Genomic DNA, 21,832 nt, shown 5'->3' on the forward strand with positions numbered 1-21,832 from the left:
CATAGCTCTTTGCAGTCAAAAAGCTAACTTGACTCTTTTCTCCTCCTGCATGAATTTGAAATGGAGCCTATTACTTTGATGGGAATCTTCCTTTACAAACAGCTCCGATTATCCTGTATAGAGGCCACTTGTTTCCACCCTAGGCTTTTTCATTTGCTTCTCCTTCCATTAGCCAGGGTTAGGAGGTGGGTGAGACAGTCTTCTAACAGGCGGAGCTACACTCATCTGGAATGGCATTGCGAATGTAATTGTTCTAAGCATTAGGGACAAATCAAATTTTGGGTCATGACTCAACTGGCCATATCTGCACCTTTATTTTCCTAAAAGCACTTTCTATGGAGCTGGATTATGGTTTAATGAGTGAGCTGGCTGGGAGGAAGCCGGTCAGCAGTGACAGTGAAAATGATCTCGGAAAGTGCAGAGGGGTAAGTGAAAGTGCAGGCACCTGTCAGAACACACCAATTATGCCCTAACAGCTTTCAGAAGGCGTGTTGATAGGCCACTGCTGCACCACTTCACACCATCTGAGAAACGTTGATGGAAATCTTTCATTACTTGCTAGTTGAGGCGATGAAATGGTCTCCATGATTGGGTCCTAACTTGATAAACCCTAAAATGAATCTATTATTCTCTCACTCAGTTGTTCAAAATGCATTCAAAATGCACATCGATATAGCATGTCTAATCCATCAGGAAGACATGTCGACTCTGCCCCAAGTCTCTCTGCTTTTGTCTGACCCTCCTGCCACAAACTGGTCAAGCTTTCATCTTTTCTCCCCATCACTGTTACTGTAAGGAGGCAGGATAGCTTAGCAGATGTGAACATGGGCTCTGGAAGCACATTTCCTAGGTTTAAATCCCAGCTGTGTGATATTAGGCAAGTTACTGAACCTCTCTGAACTTGTTTCCTCATCTACAAAATAGGTATAATGATATACTCTTCACGGAGAGAATGGCTGGTAGATAGTGAGGGCTCAGTGCACATTAGACCTCTTCTTCCCCCCCTCAAAAAGCCTCTTCAGTGTTCTGCCTTCCTCTCTAGGCCCACCCCCAAGCTTCATTAAAAATACAAAACAGGGGCGCCTGGGTGGCGCAGTCGGTTAAGCGTCGGACTTCAGCCAGGTCACGATCTCGCGGTCCGTGAGTTCGAGCCCCGCGTCAGGCTCTGGGCCGATGGCTCGGAGCCTGGAGCCTGTTTCCGATTCTGCGTCTCCCTCTCTCTCTGCCCCTCCCCCGTTCATGCTCTGTCTCTCTCTGTCCCAAAAATAAAAAAAAATAAAAAAATAAAAAAAACGTTGAAAAAAATACAAAACAAAACAAAACAAAACAAAACAAAATGAAACAAAACATGTTTATCTCCACCCAAGAGTCAAACTCTTTACCATGGGCCATCAGGCCTGACGAGACCTGGCCCTAGCCAGAATCTCCAAGTTTGTCCTCTCGTATTATGCTCCCCATATTCTATAATCTGGCCACACTTTGTCCATGTGATTCCTTCAATGTGTTAAGCAGATTTCTACCCCAGGGCCTTCACATGCCCTTTCCTCTGCTTGGAATGCTCTTTCCTGAGATCTTTGCAGGTTTTTCCCTTCTCACCCTCAGGTCTCAGCTCAGGAATCTCCATCTCAGAGAGGCCTGACTGCCTCCCGTGGAACGGTCCTCTCCACACACCCAGACTTTCTTTCTCCTGTTACCTAGTTAATTGTCTTACTATCAGATATCTGTATTTGTCATTGCAACATCCACTCCAGGGCACTGTGTCTCCTGTAATCCATGAATATTTATTTTTGCATAAAATAGCTCTGGAAGGACTTTCTCTCCCAACAGCCAGGACCAGCCTCCTTGTGCTGCCCTTAGGCTGTAGGGGCCTATTTGCCCATGCACTGAGGGCATTCATAGTGCCTGTGGCTGTCTGTCCCCAGGGTTGAAATACCCTAGCCGCTTTGCCCCTAAGCCCCCCATGGCCCTCTCTGTGTCCAGAGCTCCCTTTCTGTGACACTTAACTGCTTTTGCAGACTGACTGGCCTCCTTTCCTTCATGGTCCCACTTTTCCACTCCCCTTTCAGCATTTTCTGGAACTCCTCCTAATAAGTAAGTCACCTTCACTCATACCTCATCTCTTGAGTTTGCTCCTGGAAAATCCAACCTAAGGCAATTATTATCCTCTTGAATTGTTTTTGATACTCCATTAGAATATAATATCCACTAGAACCATGCCTGTTAGCAGTATTTATTTATTATATCTCTCTTTCCCCACTCTTTCTCTCTTCCTCTCCCCCCTGTCCCCCCCCCGCCCATATATACTCAAAGACATAAATAGATTACATATAGACTATCAGAGCTTACAAAGTATATTTATAATCAGTGTGACATTTTGGGGCACAAACATACATCCTCTTAAAAATTCCAGCAGTTATATATCAATCTACCCTTCCTCCCATCACTATTTCTGAATGGCAAATGTCAACTTATTACAGGGCATTTTCTCATAGGTTTGGTGCAATGTCATGTTTTATGTTAAATATAAGAGATATGTGGTAGAAGCAATAGCTTGGAATGAACTTCCAGTGAGTACAATAAAGTTCTGGAAGTACATTTATTCTTTAGCATTCACCCCTCTAAGATACCTAAAGAGACTTTTTACAGGTGCTGGATTCTGAAATCTCTAAATAGGCTGTTTGTTTAGCTGGGAGACATATTTTGGCCCTCAGGGTTCATAAAGTAAAGATGTACATCATGGCAGATGCAGGCTGGAGGGGGAGTGAGTGATGATTCTGGATATTGTAATTAGGTGTGCTTTCAGGGAGGTAAGGAAAGTGAATCATGAGTTGCTGCTGAAGAATGCGTTGGGGGAAAATGCTAGTAGAGTTGTAAAAGGCTTGTAACCTGGTCGGGAGTGTGAAGTTTGTGGGTAGCTATTGATTTCCCGGTGGGTGGAATTACTTTTCTTTGTGACACACTGGCTGGAGGAGGAAGGTTATGAGAACAAATTGCTATCTGTCAGACTGGAGCTGTGTGTGGAGGTCCTCCTTTATGTCCAACTGACCTAACCACATGGCCTCTGACATCTGTGAACGCTCCTCGGACAAACAGAAGCACCAAGCCAAGTGCGTACCACTCAGCCTCGCCCAGGGAGAATTTTGGCTTTCAATTAGGCATCTACTCTGTTTGCCAAAAGGGCTGTGGGGAGGACAGGGCAAGGCGTGACAACCGCACGGTCCTCACCCTTCCCCAAGAGGGTTGAGCTAAGCTGAATTCACCTTTCAGTCAACAGGAACTTGGCTAAAGCAGAATGAGTTTCACCTTAAAGCCTGTAAAATATTGATCAGGGTTGAAGAGTCGATTAACCTGTGTTGGTGACAAAGTAAGGGGCTGGCTGTGTGTGGAGTGGAACTCTGAGTGAAGGCTGCCATAGGCAGGCTTGGACACGGGGCAACCATGCTGAGGATGTGACTGAGTCCCTGAAAAGACACCTTGCTTGTGTTTAACCCTCTCCCTCTGGTCAGAGCGGGACTCCTGAGTGTTCCCACATCTCCCCATTCCATTGGCAGAATGGGGATGCATCTGGGCTCAAAGATCAGCCAACAAATCCCTAGTGGGGAGGTATGGTGCCAGTCCCGTCTTCATAAATTTCGTGAAGGTTCTTCCTCAGTCCATGCCCACTTTGGGGCTTCTCTTTATGGACATTGTCTTACATGCAAAGGCCTCTGCTGATCCTCTCTCAGTTCTGGGATGAGGTGCATGCAGATTGGTGTGGGGCTGGTGCTGACCTGGCACCTCTCAGAAAACCTTGTGGTGTACCCTAGCAACTGGAGACTTGAATTTAGAATGTAGGATAATCACACCATTTGTTTTTATCTTCTCACTGGAAGGAGGATCTCACTGCTCATTCCATTACACAGACAATGGCCAGATAGTATGGCAAACAGTTAAGACAGAAGTCTGAGTGCTACAGGATCCCAGAAGAGGGTCAGCCAAGTCATATTTGAGTGTCAGGAATGTTGTCCTTGGGATTTGGCATCTAAGTTAAGACCTAGAAGGCAAGAAAAAGTCAGGTAAAGATGGGTGGGATAAAAGCATTCTGTGCAAAGAAAATAATGTGCAAAAACTGAGAAGCAGGAGAGGGAGAGACCACGTCAGGAACAATGTGCAAGGTGGACAGTGGGCAGATAAGGAAGGGTTAGGTAACAAAGGGCCTTCAGCTATGCCAAAGAGTTCACAAAACTCACCCTGAGGACAATTGGAAACCAATGAAGAACTTTAAGCAGGGAGACCTACGGTCAGGCTTGAGTTTGGGGGAAGTTCCTGCTACTGAGATTGGAAATAGGAAGATGGGTTTGGGATTGGAATAGAGGGTAGAGAAGGCTGGCTTGCGGGTGGATAGATATGATTTCATGATGGATTGATGTTGGGTTCATAGAGAGGAAGCAAGTTTGTTTGGTTGACTGTGTGACTAAGGTGTCTCCACTCTGAGACAGAGCAGAGAAGGAGTGGACCTGTAAGGAAGATGGGGAGTTCACATGTGGTTCTCAGTCATGCTTCCCTCTAGAGCTGGGGCTGGGGCTGTGGTCACAGATGTAGTTTTCCATCTCAAGATAGTTTTCCAAAGTGGGCTAAGAATCTCCATTTCATTCTTTCCATGGCACTAATATTGCAGAGTAGGAGGCGAGGAAAAGGACCTTCTTATTTAAAGTATCCGTGAGTCATGAAATTATTGCAAAAGAATGTCACACTTCAAGAGAGTTATAGATTCAGGTAGTAGCACCTTCCATAGGACAAAACTTTCTCCAAGAAGGAAGAAACCAGAGCCCAGAAACACTGCTTTGTCTTCTCTGTCATCACTTCAATAAAAGAAAGCACCTTCCTGTGAAAATACAGAGTTGAATAGCTCTGCAGGTTCCTAAGTGCTGGTCCAATTACAATTTGGACTTGTTTCCAGATGGGAGATCTCCCAGTCTTTATTAGGTATCAGGTACCCAGGGTGGGTATGCAAGTCTCTGATACTCATTGGCTCTGCCTGTAAAGATTGATTTCAGGCTCTGCAACATTTGTCTTTTAAAAATACTTGGATTTGTTTGCTTGACAATTTAGAAATGCTGCTTCCTGAAGCTTTACAGACTAATATAATTTCACAGTTCCAATTACAAACGAGAAAAATTATTTCATCTCAAAACAGAGGAGCCAGACGTTTCTGAGAAATCATGGTTAATGAGAAGACAAAGTACTTTCTGAAAAACAGACCATGTTATTAATGGCCTCCTCAGCTAAAATTTTGCTGACTCTCAGCACCGGCAGGCTTTGTCTCATGGGGATGCTGTTTTTGATAATCTGTAAAGTAGGTGACTTTCAGATTGATAAACCACTGCTTCTGCTGGGGACTGGTCTGCAGCTCCCACAACATCAGCAGTGGTTTGTAAACATTGCAAACATGTCCAGTGTCTTTCCCCCTACCAAATATATCCTTCTGCTTGCCGCTTCCTCTGAATGTGTATTTTGTGGGAATCATAGACTTCTGGATGGGGACTTAACAACCATTTAGTTCACCCCTTCATCTGATTCTTTGAATACCTTCTCATCACCCCTGTCCATAGACAGCTACCTACTACTTAGATACTTGTAGGGATGGGGCGGTCACTATCAGAACTTCCAATGAGAGTTTACTATTTTAGTTCAATTTGAAGTAGAATTTAAAGTCTGGTGACTTCCCAAGGAGATATTCATTAATATCTAAAATCTCCCAACTGGCATTTTCCCTTGGATTCATATCTTTGTAATGGGGTCTGAGTTATCAACTAGAACACCAACAGAATGAACATTTAAGGTAAAACCTGACCTTCATTACTTCACAGCTCTGTTGTGTGAATACTCCTAACAGCTTGCCACTCCCAGGAGGTGAAGGCACTGGGTTTTGTCTTGTTTACTTATGTCTGCCTCTTATTTATGTTGGCTCTGTAGCTGCCTATATACACATACAGTTCTTTTACACACATATGTATGGAATAAAAGAACTGGGTTCCTCTGGGGAGCGGGTGTTGGGGGAGTGACTGGAATTGTGAATGATGTTCTAAGGAAACCTGAACCTAATCTTTAACACTAAAATTTTTTAGAAGGAAAATATATTCATGAATTGTTTATTTAGTGAAAAATTATCAAAAAGAAAGAAAGAAAGAAAGAAAGAAAGAAAGAAAGAAAGAAAGAAAGAAAGAAAGAAAGAAAGAAAGAAAGAAAGAAAAAAAGAAAGAAAACTAAAGAAGGAGGATGCTCAAATGCTTCTGAATGTCCTTCATTCCAGAATGCCGGGACATTCTGCTTCCTGTCATCACCAAAGAACTGAAGGAGCTGCTGGAGCAGAGGGATGAGATGCAACACCAGGTCCAGGAGAAGAAGTACTGTGTCGAATTACTCAACAGCATTTTGGAGGTCCTCAGCTGTCAGGATGCGGTGAGTCCTCATGATGATGTAGACGTCCTGGACTCAGACTAACGCTGAGCTGATTAAGCTCTGAAATATTGATGCTGATGAATAGCAGTTGAAGTCTAAAGATAAAAGTCAATGGCTTGCTCAGCAGGCCTACTTTTCCAGTGACTAACCCCCATGGCTGTGAAAGATGGCTTGGGGACTGGAGTTAAACATGTAGCATTATGTCACCATATTTCTTGTTGGACGGGCTTTCTTGGGATGTAGGTATGGATTAATTGCAGACTTTTTGGGTGACTTGTCCATTTACTAAAACTGTTGTCTGCAGAGGCAGGAGGGGAGTTTCCTAGGCCTGCACAGTCAAGAAAACCCTCATCAGTTTTCGTAGCTGATTTACATTGGTTTTGTTTCCTTAGTTATCTCCTGCAATGGTGAAATGGTTAAGGCTCTTTCTGGATGAACAGAGTGCTCAGGGTGAGGAGTAGGATGGTGATTGGGGGGTGGGTATGGCAGTGAAGCCAAGGTGTATTTGGTAGACATCCTTCAGAGATTAGTCAGGGATGGCACCAAAAGGAAAGTTTCAGGGGAGTAAGTAGAGGGCCTCCAAAGGGCAGAGTCTGCAGAAGAGGGATTGGTGGTAACAGTAAAGATGGGGAGACAAACTAGAATTGTTAAGATTTGGAAGAAAGGAAAGGCTCTTGATTTAACTCATGTTCATTTGGCAGCCTCACCTTGTCTTTATGTAATGTCCAAGAGGTCTATTTTCCTAGATGGGCTGGTTTCAGAAGACTGGGTAGACTTAAATAACTGAGTATTTTCTAAGTATTGGGGTGAGTATTCCCTCCCACCCCTTCTCCTCCCTAGAAAATTCTGAGAGAAGTCATTTCTAGATGAAGTGTATCTATGATTGACTATAATTAGAAAACACAGCAAAACATTATTCCTTTACTGCTTATATCCTATAGTCAACCATTATTATCAACTTCTCTATGTCTGTTGTCCTTTCCATGTTTGCCATCCTAATTAAGCTTCTTATCTCATTACCAGATAAATACAGTAGCTTGATTCATTTGTTCATTTGTAAATATATATGATGCACCAGCTGTGTGCCAGTCATTGAGGACATACAAGCCTGGTCTTTTTCCTTAAGAAAATCTATGAATATATATAAGAATATGTAAATAAACAATTGCAAAGTAATATAATAACTAAATGTGGATTTACACAGTACTGGAGTTATAAAAACTTTGAGTGTGTTTGTGTGTGTGTGTGTGTGTGTGTGTGTGTGTGTGTGTCTGTGTGTGAGTCTATGTATAAGCATTTTTGTCAAGGAATTCTTCACAAAGGAACTGAAGTTGGGTGTTCAAGGATAAATAATTAATGGTCACAGCTGCTACTTAACTTGCTATTTTCTAGGCACTGTGCTAAATGCTATTTCTGTTTTCTTTCTGCCCACCCTTGATAGGTGCTAAGGATTATTATTCTCATTTGACAGATGAAAAACCTGAAATTCATGGACTTAACTTTCAAGGCCAGACAGCAAATAAATGGCAGGGTCATTAAAACCCAGGTCAGTCAGACTCCAAAGTCTGAATTATCATGGGCATTGAAGATACAAGAGCATGGTCTTTTCTCTCTCATTTTCTTCCTATCCTCACCCTTTTGCTTGGGGAGAGGGAGAATGATACCCAAATGCTTGGATAATCAGGATTCACTCTGTGATGCTGTCATGATGATGGTGGTGTTTTTATAAGTACATTCACCAACCAGCTGTTGAACTGGTTCCAGTCTTTGCCATTTGATCTTTAAAAAAAAATTAAAGGAGAATTTGGTCTTACTCTCACTTGTAGTGTGGGAACATGAGAGTTGACTCATCATTTCTCTAGAACATCCTAAAGATATTGCTTCTTCCTGTTGAAAAGAATTTATAATATTTCTTACAGTTTAGTAATCCTCACATCCCTTTTCATGGGGGAAAACAGCCTGGCTTGTTGAGATATGCCAGTGGACCCCCATGTAAGGAATACACTTATAATGGGTTGACCATTTCCCTGATTTGGGTAGAAGGATGGCCCCAGTTCATGTTTCATTTGTGAAGCAGAGGTGCTTAGGCTCTGCCCATCCAGTGGGAGTGGCCTCCTAGAGTTCTGTTCTGATTGGTTGTCATCATTTTGCACACTGGGTAACATCAGACACTAGTGAGAAGAGGCTGCTATCTCACACACTCTGGGTACTGGGGGCTTCAAAGATGAGAAGTGAGTGGGAGGCTCTGAGCTCCCCTTGGAGGATTGCGGCATTTGGACTTGAGGTATGTGGGAGGTGTGGTGTCACTCTACTGCCTCTGAGTGCATTGCTTTTATAATGACTTCTGCCTATGGGGCCCAGCCCACCCCTTTCCCTGGGTGAGCAACTCTCTTTGCTGGATGACTTATTAAATACAGTTGTTACCATTGGGTTTGGTATGAGATTCTGATGCTCTAGGTGAGCTTTGCAGCAAACCTCTTCAGCTCATGAACATGGAAACCTCTCTTCTTCTCAAAAGGTTTTCCTTCCACCAAGGAGACTCCTTTAGTTGCCATTATCCCTTTGAACTCAACTGACAATCAGAAGTCCCCAAGTATCTAATCTAAATCTCTCTTATTCTGGTATGTAGCAGCTCTCCACTCTGGCTGCACATGTATATCATCAGAGGAGTTTTTTAAAGCAGCTACATCAAGGCTCTGGTCCCAGCCATTCTGACTTAATTGGCTTGGGATTGGTGGGGGCATCACAAGGGCAAGTTTACCAGGTGGTGATAAGAGGCAGCCAGGGCAGAGGACCACAGCTCTAGTTGCAGAAAGTTTTTAACTTTCTGACCTGGAGGAGCTGTTAAAACAGGTTTCTGATTCTTACATTTGGAGGATGGGACCTGATCATTTATTTTTCTGAGTTCCCAGGTGATGTGGATACTACTGGTCCAAGGACTATACTTTAAGAACCATCACTCTAATGTGACCTATTTTTTTTCTTTATTTTCAATATTCACTGGAAATGGAAGAATGGTTGGGCTCATCCTCATTCCTTTACCTTCTCAATTAAAGAGCCCTTTCCAGTCTATAAAACCTAGCATCTTCCAATATGGCATTTAATAAACCGTAAAATGGCAAAATCTTCAAGCACATTCATTTGTACTCATAAATTCATTTTCATGCGGTAGTGGGGAATGGCTGGCGCAAAGATCTGACTTTGACAATCCAGACTGTCGGGTGTGCTCTTTGGTTTCTACAGGCACTGACTTCTCAAAATTGGAAATTTGGAGGAAAAATAAAAAAGCCTCCTGGGGTAAATGTGTTGGATTTTTCTTCTGGTTGTTTGGTTCTTCTCTGCTGACAGTAGCATAGCCATCCCCTTTTACTGTTGCTTTGTTGGCCTGTCTCCCTTCCCAAGTATAGACTATATCTACCTGCGGGAACCATTGCTCAGGGGTAGAACCATGTGTGGAAATCTAGAAATTATAGTGCAGGATGCCAAGCTTCCTTTTGGGGGGCATTGTGTGTTTGGGGGATGGGAGAGGATGCTTGTCTTCAATTGATTGTCATCGTTTGGGTAATTACAGCCCAGCACAGCAGGCCTGGCATAAGGAAGCTCTGCTTTCCTGTTATTACCTTATTCAGTGTAACCCTGGGTGGCATATGACTCAGGGGATGATGTCTGCCTTAGCCTGGGTATGGATTTTTTTTTTTTTTTAATGATAGTGTTAAATTCTCTCCTCCAGCTTGTTTGAGTTGCACTTGGCATAGGAAAGGGACAGGCTCAGGTGAAGGATAAAGGCCTGACTTCTGCCTGTGTAACTCCTCTTTCCCCCTTACTGAGCAAGGTTAGCCGTCAACTCCAGTTACTTTGAAAGGCTGTTTCACACTGGCTTTGCTCTATGCCTTTCTGTCTGCTGAGTAACTCATAAGATTTAATTTTGCGCCAAACCCAGAGGGAGTGTTTTTCCCTCTCTTAAAACAGGCTTTTCGTTTTTATGTTTCACTCCTCTAACAGAAAGAAGAGTCATCATTTTGTACCCTGCTTAGCAATCATAAAGTATGTAAAGATGACTCTTAATTTTGAACAGGAGATGGTATTGGTTATACCTGCCTCGCCTCACAGAGGTAGAGAATGCGCAGAATCAGCTTTTTATTTATTTTTAAAAACTCTTTGAGCCCATTGACTAAATCTTGGTGGGGGGCAGGGGGTTAACCAAGGCACTCTATCAGTCATAGTCAGTGGGATTTCTGGTATTTGTATTTATCAGCTTAGACACTGGTAGGGAGGGCTTTTGCTCATTCATTTTCTCTTGCCTGGAATGTCCTCAATTCCCATTCTTTCTATGCAAGTAAAGTCCTAATTACCTTTTAGGTTCAGCTCAGATAATATTTCCTTTCTGAAGTCTTCTCAGTTCCATGTCTTCATCACCCCCCCTCCCCTTGCCCCTCCACAAACCCCTAAACAGAATTCGGGGCTTCCTTCTCTATGTCTTCCTAACCGCATATTCAGACTGACATTATAACACTAATTGCTTGGTGTTACACTTTCCTGTGTGTGTGTCCCCTGCCAGGCTTTGAGCGCAGAAGCTCAGGGAGCAAAGCTTCACACTTTCAGCCTCACCTCTTGCCAATTCCACCTTTGTTCTCCATCCTCTTGCTCCGCTAAAACTCTTTCACTAACCTCTTCCCTGACCCCTCTCTTGTGGTCTAGGAGCAGCTTGTGCCCCCTTTGTCGTGGCTTCTGTGTTGTCATCCTCTGCAGACTTCTGTGTCTGTAGGATCAGGAATGTTGTGAGGACAGAGACAAATTTTACAGCAGCCCTCCCCTCAAAATGCCTGGCTCACGAAGCTATCTGCTGTAGGAATAAATACATGAATGAATATTATTTGCCCAAATCAGTGGTGGAATTTGATTCCCCCCCTCAGGTCTTCTGCTCTGAGAGCTAGGAAGGTATTCTCTTTTTTCATTTTGCATTCCTTGGATGTCAGGTGCAGGGCTTGAATTACCTACCCTCAGTTTATAACATGCTACATCATTGGTATGTGCAAGGTCCTCCCTTGTTTGTGTTTTTGTTTGTGTGTGTGTGTGTGGGAGGGGGGGTTTCTTACCTTTTATCTCTATCTTTTTTTCCCCATTCCCCTACTTCCCCCACCTGCTCTGACTGCTTTGTCTAATATATTGAATATGCACATGTGATGTGGGGTACACGCATTTTTAAACACATGTATACACACACACATGAATACTCACACTCATGCCTCTCCTGTGAAGGGAATCAGATATTGACACAAAAGGGAAATAGTATCAGCAGCTCTGTTAGGGTTCCGATGGGTGGAGAAGGGACTATGGTGGACGCAGGGAGCAGTCTAGGCTAGAGGGTGTTCTTGGTCCAGCCCTGCCTCTGACCTGCCATGTGGAAAAGAAGCAGACTCTGCAAGTCTGTACTTGGGTGTCTTTTTCTGAAGTGCACCCCCCAGGGCCACCCTAGTTCTGGGCTCTCTGATAATCCCAGGCAGTCTGCTTGATGCAGGGTTGAAGGGAGGCCACTGCTGCCTCTTTGAATTACCATTTAATTCCTAGGAATCAATACTGCCATGCAGAAGCAGCAGGGTTTTCTTCTAACCTATATGCTCCCTCATATTTCAAACAAAAGGCAGGGAGACAAGGCTTGCAAAAATTCTCTTGTCTGTGGTGCATCCCAAACAGAGAGCAGCTAATTAAGCCTCCAAATTAAAGCTGAAATAGATGAGAATCCTCTACCTTCTGCTATGTCCAAGGCCATTTTCTTTTTACCCCTTGCTCTTCCTCTGCTTCCTTGGTGTTAAATATGCCCTTTCTAGGCTAGTAGAATAACATTATGATGTCATGGATGGTGACATATTATACACTTTCTTTCCCAGCACACTTTAGCCTGCAAAGTGCTCTCTCATGTATTATAATTATTTGTTTCTGGCAACCACATGGGAAAGGTAGGTTTTATTATCCCCCTTTTACTGGTGAGGAAGCCAAGCCTCAGAGAGAGAGTAGGTAGCACTCCTAATGAGGTCAGAGAGTTAGCAAAAGGCAGAGCCTGGCAGGAATCCCTTCATCTCACTCTCAAGTCAGCAAACCCTCACACATCACATTGCCTTTTGCCTTTTCACATGTACACTTTACTATTTAAGAACACTTTCTCCAGCTTCATTTCCCTGTGGAGGTAAGAGCATAGACTTTGGGGTCAGGCTACATTCATGTATCCATCCCACAAATACTTCTAGAGCTGTTATCCTGTGCAGTGTTCTATATGCTGAGGCTATAGTGCTAAGCAGAGCTGGGGATACATTCTGATCTGCATCTTATTAGCTTGGGAATCTTGAGAAGCATATACTCTCTCTGTAAAATGGGGATGCTATTTCCCCATGTGCCAGGATTACAGTGAACAAGAACATCTGTGAAACCACCCCAGCACTGTACCTGGCATATAATCCATACTCAGTACATGTGACTTTTCTTCTTGCCTCTCTGTTCCCCTTCCCTCCTATGCTCCTCCCATTGTTCTAAGCCTATAATTCTTTTAAGAAGAGTAAAGGGCCAAGTGGTCTCCTGGGAGAATGGGAAATAGGTACTGAGCCTGGGAAGGACTCTGCACCCTATTAGCACCAAAAGTAGATCTTGAACCAGGCCTGGTGGCAGCCAGATGCTTTGAAGCCCTCACAGCCTCCACAGGAGGCTTGCCAAAAGGCCACAGATGCTGCTGCTGGAGCCAAGCCACTCCCTGCAGGGCATCTGGACTTCATATGGGTTCCTGGAGGGTCTGGAGAAAAGTGTCATCTTCCCTTTTCAGGGGCTCCTTTGGGGTGTTCCTGAATTTCGTTCATGATAACTACTGTATGAGGTGGTGTGCTGGAGCTGGCTCACACCACTCAAGGGAACCAAGTGTTAAATTTTTAGGAATTTTATGAGTTATTTGTTAAATAATTGCCATTATTAAAAATTTATATAGGTATCTATAATTAAATAAGCCATATTAAAATCAAATGTGATAAATAGATATTCAAAACACATCCCTTCCTAATTATCTTACTACACTTTATTCTTATTTGTGTGCGTGAGGTTATTTGAATCTATTGTGTCTGCAGTAGGAATGCTGTTTAACACTCTTCTGCGGCTGCCCATCTCTTCTCTAACTCTGTTCAGTGATGTCATGTTGGTGGCTTGAAATCAATCATGAAAGGAGTCCTCATACCACAGAACTGGCAAACACCATATATCCAGACCTCTGTTTTTGTCTTCCTGGAGAGCCAGTCGATAAACTTTTACCAGCACACCACTGCTGAGACCCAATGGAATTGCCAAAAACAATAAAAACCCCAAAGCACAGGGAAGCTGCTGTCATGCTTTTCTTCTCCCTAACAGGCTTGGTTCTACTGTCTACAAGTTCTCACGGTCAAAGAGAGGATATGCCAGGGATGTAGCAATTTTAAGACAAACTAAACACTCAACCTAGAGCAGAGATATAGAAATATGTTCCATTTCCCACGGTGATTCTTATTTATTGGCAATGGTTTCTTCTCTAGTAGTATTGAGTGTTTACATAGGCCAGTGAGAAAGAGAGCCCCAATTCCTGCACAGGTGAGGGGTGGGGATGATGAGTTGGGTGCCAGAGGCTTGCTGTACTTAAACTGGGTGTCCAACCCCACAAAGCTGTGGGAAAGGTACATTTGACAGGAGAGTGCTGTCTTTTACCTCAGCAGGTTTTGGTCCTTGGACCTTAAATAGGGTTTATAGATAATTCAAATTCACTTTTGATTAGGCAAACACCACAATAATCTTGTTACAAGGAAGAACCACCAATGGGGACTAAAGATGATGGGCAAAAGTGTGATGAGAAACAAGGTCGTTGCATAATCTCAAAGTATTTTTCCCAAAGAATCCACTTTTTAATGACACAAGGAAAGCTAGTACCTTTCCAGTGGAGAAACCTGGCAGCCACCACCTTAACCAGGTGATGAAAGGAGCATCACCAGGAAAGATACGTATCAGCATCATTCGCCTTCTGATAAGATACAGTGAGAAGGACAACATCACTTTGGTGGGGAATCTTGCCAAAAATGCACAGCCTCAATCTAATAATGAGAAAATGCTCAACAAGCCCCAACTGAGGGGTATTCTAAACGATAACAGACTAGTACCCTTCAGAAGTTAAGGTCATGAAAGATGAAACACTGTCACAGATTGGAGGGGACTTAACGAAACATGACAGCTGAATTCAATGTGGGATCCTGAAATGGATCATGAACCAAAAAATGGATGTTAGAAGGAATGCTGGAAAAATTAGAATAAAGTCTGTAGTTTAGTTAATGATGTTGTACCAATGTGAATTTTCTGGTTTGGTAATTGTGCTCTGGTTATGTTAACATTAAGATTTTAACATTAAGGGAAGCTGTATGAAGGATACATAGGAACTTCTGTACCATTTTTGCAACTTGTCCATGAAGCTAACAATATTTCAGAAAAATTTAAAAGCTTATCTTTGAAATATTTGAGGAATGATTGCTCACTTGCAAAGAATGCATTTTGAGGATGAACAGTTCCCCAAGCATGCCTAGTCCAATGTGAAGGGATTCTGTTAGATAAGGGTTTTTCTCTGCTTTATCAGAGACAATAGCAAAATCTGCCAACAGATGATTGGCCTTACTGGAGGATTCCACCCTGTGAAGTGCTCCAGCCTGTCTGGAGGCAAAATGTAACTTCCCACTGAATGAGCAATTGATTAAACCAGTGTTAGCATGCACTAACCCAGGACTAGGCTCTGGGGACTGGGAATGTGGAAGAGCATAAAAGCCTATCCTGGGCTCAAGGACTTTGCAGGCTATAGCATTTCACTTGGGCTATTTGACAACACCGTCCATGCGATGTTTCCTCGGCCAACATGTGGGACTTGAATGTCACTTGATCTTTGCTTGGTAGGCTTGGAAAGTGAGTAGTTTGGCATAACTTACCGGATGGTCCTTGTGTCGTTTATTCTCAGAGAATCCACCTGGAAAATTAGAAGACAGCTTTTGTTGATGGTTGACTAAAATTCTCTCCAATAAAATTAATAATCCAACACATTTTTTTCCATCAATACCAACTAGAAATACTTCTTGAGATGTTCTTCAATATTCCTTTATCTGCCATGACCAAAGTTTAAAGGAGTTTGCCTACAGCCAAATCCACAATGGCCTCTCCGTATTTGCTCTCTCTGTTCTGTCCCTCACCCACCTGGACTACCCCTCAAGGACAGAAAAGGGTAAGGCAAATGAAGTACTTGCCTGGGATGATGGCAAAGTGTAAGAGGGCACCAAAATTCAGTAATCAAGAAAAAATAATATATCAATGCAATATTTAAAAAAATACATTTTGATATTTTGTTCATTATGGATTTTTCAAAAATTTTTAATGTTTATTTTTGAGAGAGAGAGAGAGACAAAGTGCAAGTGGGGGAGAGAGAGAGAGACCCACACAGAATCTGAAGCAGGCTCCAGACCCCGAGTTGTCAGCACAGAGCCCTACGCAGGGCTTGAACTCATGAACCATGAGATCATGACCTGAGCCAAAGTCAGACACTTAACCAACTGAGCCACCCAGGCGCTCCTGTTCATTATGGATTTTTTGCACTAATTCTTATTTCTAAAAATATGACATACAACTTGATTTGTATCTGTTACTGAGTTTTTTGATGCCCCTTAAATTTTGCCTCCTGGGCAAGTGCCCTAGTTGCCTTACTCTGTCATCCAGTCTTGGCTCCATGTAGTGCCTTTCATTGACACTGAGTGCCTTCAATATAACAAATCTGGGCTCTGACCCATGAATGATCAAGTGTGACAGCTTGCAGGAGTGGAGAAGGTACCTCTCTGTTCACCATGAAAGACTGTGGAGGGGCTCTGGAAGATTTCTGTCTGCAGGGAACCTTTGCATAAAAGCACATGTTGCAAGGAACAGCCATTTACATGAAACCTTCGCTAGGCCAGCCGCTTGCTTTCCAAAAAGCATTTCTTGCATAATGTCTGAATTAAATCTCCCCTTCACAGTTGGGAGGCATGAGTTAAAAGCCTGCTTGGCAGCAGAAAAATATAGCAATGTTTGGTCCAGGTTACAGTTACTGAGGGAACCATAACTTTGATTTGTTCAACTGGTGTAAATGTAAATCCTTAAGTGAAATGTGTTAAGCAAGGAAGGAATTGCTCTGTGTTTGAAGATGCTTTTGATCCACAGCTCTCTCTATAGTGCCCCAACTGTCATGTACAATCTGGGGGCAGCAGCTGGCAATAGAACAGGAAAAGTTTTCAGAAAACAATCGAAGAGTTCTAGAATGGACATATTCTCAGGAAGTTTCAGGCAACATTGGTCTTAGAGATAAAGGTCGTTGATTTAGCAGCTCAGATTAGAAAATAAAATGTTTAATTTCAGCACAGTTTCTCCAAGCAACACAGCATACTGAAGCTATCTTTGACTCTCCATCTATTACCTTTTCTTCTACCTGGAATCCAAACTCAGCTTAGCTTTTCTCTCCTGCAACTCCATTTCCTACTGTCTTCAGCCAACATTCTGCATTCTAGTGAGACCAGTCTCTGGGGCTCCCCCCAGGCCTTCATGCTCTGTCTTCTCTGTCCTTTACCCCCTTCCTCCGTCTGGAATGTACTCTTTCTCTTCTTTTCACCGTCCAGTTGTCCACTTGGTGATTCACAGCCTGAATCTAGTCCACACATATATTTTGTCTGGCTCACCAACTTATTTAGTAAAAGCCACAGTGCCATCACTTCCTGTTGTGCTTCTAGATGCTAGGTTTCTCGTGTCTGTGTTATCTGCCTCACCCTGTGAGCATCTGAATTGTGATTTCTGAGAGCCAAACCTTACCCTTCCTAATAAACCTGACGAAATTGCCTTTTCCATTAAGAAATCATCGCAGGTGAGGGGCATCTGGGTGGCTCAGTTGGTTAAGTGACCGACTCTTGATTTTGGCTCAGGTCATCATCTCACAGTTCATGGGATCAAGACCTATGTCATGTTCTGTGCTGAAAGCATGGAGCCTGCTTGAGATTCTCTCTCTCTCTCTCTCTCTCTCTCTCTCTCTCTCTCTCTCCCCTTCCCTCCCTCCCCCTCTCTCTCTCAAAATAAATAAATAATCTAAAAAAAAAGAAGAAAAAAATCATCACAGATTCTTTTTGCCCTCTTACTTTCCCTGCTGCATTCTGACAGCTTTTGGCTTTACTATCAAATTTAGCCCTTAATTATGTGCAGTTTTACATTTGTTCTTATCATGTTATGCTTGTCTGGTTTATGTTGAAAGAGGACTAGCACTTTTTAAAAATTATTTTCTCTTTTCAACTAATGCATTGTCTTTCTATTTCACAGCTCACTAAATATTAACTGAGGACCCATTATTTGCCAGGTACCATTCTAGGCATTGGGAACACAAAAGTGATTAAGACAAAATGCTCTTTCATTCAGAACTACCTGTAAGACCTAATTCCCCAATACTCCCAACATTAGTCTCAATGGTCTATTCATTATTTCAGAACCCATCTTATCTTATGCCTTTCTCCATGATGAACCTCCTCCCACTGCCATGATGAATTCTCCCCAGATATCTAAATTGTAGCTGTCTTTTGAAGCCGAGCTTAACTTCCCTGATCTCTGATTCACCTAACCATTCCACAGTCATATGTCCACCCCAGTCTCTCGAAATTTTGACACAACCTATTACTTCCTGGAATTACTCCTATGTAGATATAGGATATCCTGTATCTGGTTCACAGGCTCTCTAAGGATAGGGCTGACCCAGTCTTATATTTCTTCTATATTTCTGCACTTTCTGGGCACAGTGCCGAATTCCAAGCAGATACTCAATAATTAATCTTTGTGGTTTGATTGATCCTCCCATCCCAGTTGCTCTACTTTCTAGAAATACATGCTGATGCTAATTTTATGTTTGATAGTCAGCAGAAGCTAATGAGAAAGGTAAATCTGCTGCTGATGCATTAAAACATCATATAAAAAGCAGGTACCAAGTTTGAGTATGGTTGTGCTCCCAGCTTTGAGCATTGTTGTGCTCCTGAATCAGTTTAGAATTCAGCACACATTTTCCCACAGAAATGATGCAGAAGAGTAATGGTGGTCAAATTCCCAGGCCAGCCTGTGTAAGCATGTTTAACCTATAGTGTAATTGAATTTGGGGACAAAGAGTAGAGGCTCACATTTACATGTCCTCATTGCCTGAATATTTTACAAACATTGTAAGTGCTTTCCCTTACCTGACACTCACCACACTTTGCTCACCTTTAAGTGGTCTGTTTTCTCATCTAGACAACAAGCCCCTTGGATGCCAGGATTGTATCTATCTTGTTCACTGCCATATCCTACACAGCACCTGGCACAGATTGGGCAGTCAGAACATATCTGATGATTTTCATTGAGTTAAATTCTAGTTGAAAGATTATGGGGACATGCAGATGTGGATTCAGCCTCCCAAGTTCACTGCTAGCTAAGTGTGTTCTCTTGGAGAAGTTCCATGGCCTCTCTGAGCATTAGTTTACTGCTTCCTAATATTTTGTTAGTCGTGACTACCATGTTGATACCTAGTCTATGTTTCTTCTTTCATTTTGCCACAGTGTAATCCCTCAAAAAAAGTTTTGATTAATTGATTAATCATGTCTCCTTTTTGTGCTGTATTGGTTGAGGTGGTGGTAACAGGAAAGGTGATATTTGGTATTAAAGCCTTTCAGCAGCTTTTGAGGACACGTGAGCTCTATTTCCAGTTCTAGTCCTGACAGTCTGTGATCTGAGGCAGATCACTCAAATATGTCTATGAAAGGGTGCTGATAGATTTCAGTTATTTTCAAGCTTTTCTACCTAAGTATCTCTAACTTCAGGCGAGTGAATATAAACTCTCAGTGTTCTGGGGGTAGAACCCAAAGGTGGAATTTACTTTAATTCAACCTTGTGTTTTAATTATTTGTGTGTACTTTGTATTCTAATTCATGATAGATCCATGTTTTTTTTTTTTAACATTTATTTATTTTTGAGACAGAGAGAGACACAGCATGAACGGGGGAGGGGCAGAGAGAGAGGGAGACACAGAATCGGAAGCAGGCTCCAGGCTCTGAGCCATCAGCCCAGAGCCCGACGCGGGGCTCGAACTCACGGACCGTGAGATCATGACCTGAGCTGAAGTCGGCCCCTCAACCAACTGAGCCACCCAGGCGCCCCTAGATCCATGTTTTAAAAATATTACTGTTACGCCTGAGTCACACATCCATGAATGCCTGTTTTAAGCCAAACACTGTCAAGCATCGTATATACAGATGTCAATTTTTACCACAATTCTGTGAGTTAGCTGTTATCGTGCCCATGTTACTGATGAACAAACTGAGGCTTACAGGAGTTTAAGTAAATAGACTTAGGGTACCTAGCAAGTTATTGGCAGAACCAGAATTCAATCTGTCTATATCTAAATCTTTCCCCTATACCACCTCAGAGGGTAAGTACAAACAGAGCCTTCCCTTTGGCCAAAAAGTATGATAATAAAAATGTTTATGCCATGTTAAGTGGAAAAAGCAGGAAACAAATTGTCTACATGCTGCATAGAGTTTCATGAAAAAGACTTGAAGGCATTATAGAACAATAAGTTAGATATGTTTCAGGGCTGGGCTTATGGGTATATGATGTCATTTTTGTTTTTGATAATGTTTGTGCAGTAAATAGTGAATTTTATAAAACTCCACATAATTTAGAGGTGTAATCTTAGGAGATAAAAGAGTTAGTTGATTTTGTTAGACACTATAATTTATCGTACACATTTTTGTGAGGTATCAGAAATGTATAAATGGAGACAAGACTGATATTGTTTATGTCTTCCTCTGGCTTGACTGTCACTGTGGCTGTGGGTAGGTAATAAAGGGCAGATATGCTTCAAAGAAACTCATGGAGAGTTGCTAGAAATATGATAAGTAGAGTCTGAAAGCAACCTCTGTGAAAAGTGGAATATTTTTTCTTCTGTGAATAGAACCAGTCTTTAGGGAGCAGAGGGAAGGCTTTCATATCTAGGGGCAAGGAATGACACAGTTCAGGGAAGGTTGGAAAGGAATAGTTATAATCTTCCAAAATACCCTCAGAAGACTAATTATTTATCTACTTGAAACTTACTCTGAAAGACAAGTTATAACACCACATCTTGGTTATAGGGTAAACAGTGAAAGAAGAAAAGAAAGAGTGCATGTAAGAAAAAGAAAGCATCTTTGCTTTGAGAAGAGATAACTTAGCACATCTATTATTTTGCACTAAACTCTGAATTGATAAGATACAAAATAAATTTAGGAGTATCATTTTCCCATATATTTATCCTTCCATCCATCTGTCCAATCATCCATCCATCCATTGACACATTCACTTCACATATTTATACATGTACTTGGTGGATGCTACACTAGGACACTCAAAATTGATAGATGTGGTACCTTAGTTCAAAGAAATATTGAGTAAGGTTTTGTGAGAACTCAAAAAAAACAACCAACCCTACCTAGGGTGAGGTAGGGGTTGAGAGAGGTCGAGTGGGAAAAGGCTTTCTGAAGATGATTATTGAACTGTTTTTTTTTTTTATTTGAGTAGGAGATTGGCAGGTGACCGGGGGGAGAAGGGGATCTCAAACACAGGTAAAAACCCATCTGATTGCTCTCTGTGGGAAGGATGAGCTGGCTGCAGATGATTAGGATAGCTGGGTTAGTGCCTGAAAGAAATAAAATCTCACCAGACTCAAAGGGCTGAACTTCCTCAAGGAGTGGCCTGCAGTCCAAGGCTAAGATGGGTAAACTCTGTTTTATGAAGACATTGTGATTATGGGAAGATCATAATCAGAATTCCAGGGAGCAGGTAAGAATGTATGTGAGCAGGGTGAGACTTGACACAGGCTGAGGGAAAGGGGTTGGAAGAATATATAAGGGTTAGTAATGTGTTAGTAGATTATACTCTTATTAGAGAAAAGCACTCTTATTATAAAGCCCTACTTATTACAGCAAAGAGCATATCAAGTGCAGATTTTACCTGGCTGGTTGTAATAGCACCTCCCTCAGAACATCATCCTAGATTCCCCTAGATTAGGTTTTTTATGTCTTTTCTGAGTTTACTCAGCACTTTGTGATAACACTGTTACGGCCTTTCCTCACTGTATGGCTCTTCCCTAGTAATACCCTGCCAATGGACTTATTTCTTAAAAGCAGGTACTAGGCTTTCGCTGTCCCAAAATCCCCAGAACTCAGGACAGAGCATGGCACCTAGTAAGTCAGTGGTATTCAGTTCCACTTCATATCAGAATTATATGAAGAGCTTTCAAAAAAAATAGCAATGCCTGGAGATTTAGAGTTAGTCTGGGGTAGAACCTGGGCAT

The 21,832-nt window shown here is 42.4% G+C and overlaps 1 protein-coding gene and 1 long non-coding RNA gene across 4 annotated transcripts in view; one reads left to right on the forward strand and one right to left on the reverse strand.

Annotated features, from left to right (window-relative positions):
* The window catches only part of DOCK2 (dedicator of cytokinesis 2), a 417,694-nt gene that overhangs the window by 149,015 nt on the left and 246,847 nt on the right, over positions 1 to 21,832 (forward strand). For all 3 annotated transcript variants that reach the window (XM_058723143.1, XM_058723150.1, XM_058723158.1), the window contains exon 26: positions 6,293 to 6,441. In XM_058723143.1, the coding sequence (XP_058579126.1) occupies positions 6,293 to 6,441 (149 nt within the window). The remainder of the gene's footprint in view (positions 1 to 6,292; positions 6,442 to 21,832) is intronic.
* On the reverse strand, positions 6,376 to 12,256 carry LOC131507901 (uncharacterized). The gene is made up of 3 exons (XR_009259807.1): positions 12,190 to 12,256; positions 11,110 to 11,200; positions 6,376 to 6,501 (listed from the first exon to the last, which is right to left on the reverse strand). It is a non-coding gene; the product is annotated as an uncharacterized LOC131507901 (long non-coding RNA).

Source organism: Neofelis nebulosa, chromosome 1 (assembly GCF_028018385.1).
Source record: "Neofelis nebulosa isolate mNeoNeb1 chromosome 1, mNeoNeb1.pri, whole genome shotgun sequence".
NCBI lineage: Eukaryota > Metazoa > Chordata > Mammalia > Carnivora > Felidae > Neofelis > Neofelis nebulosa.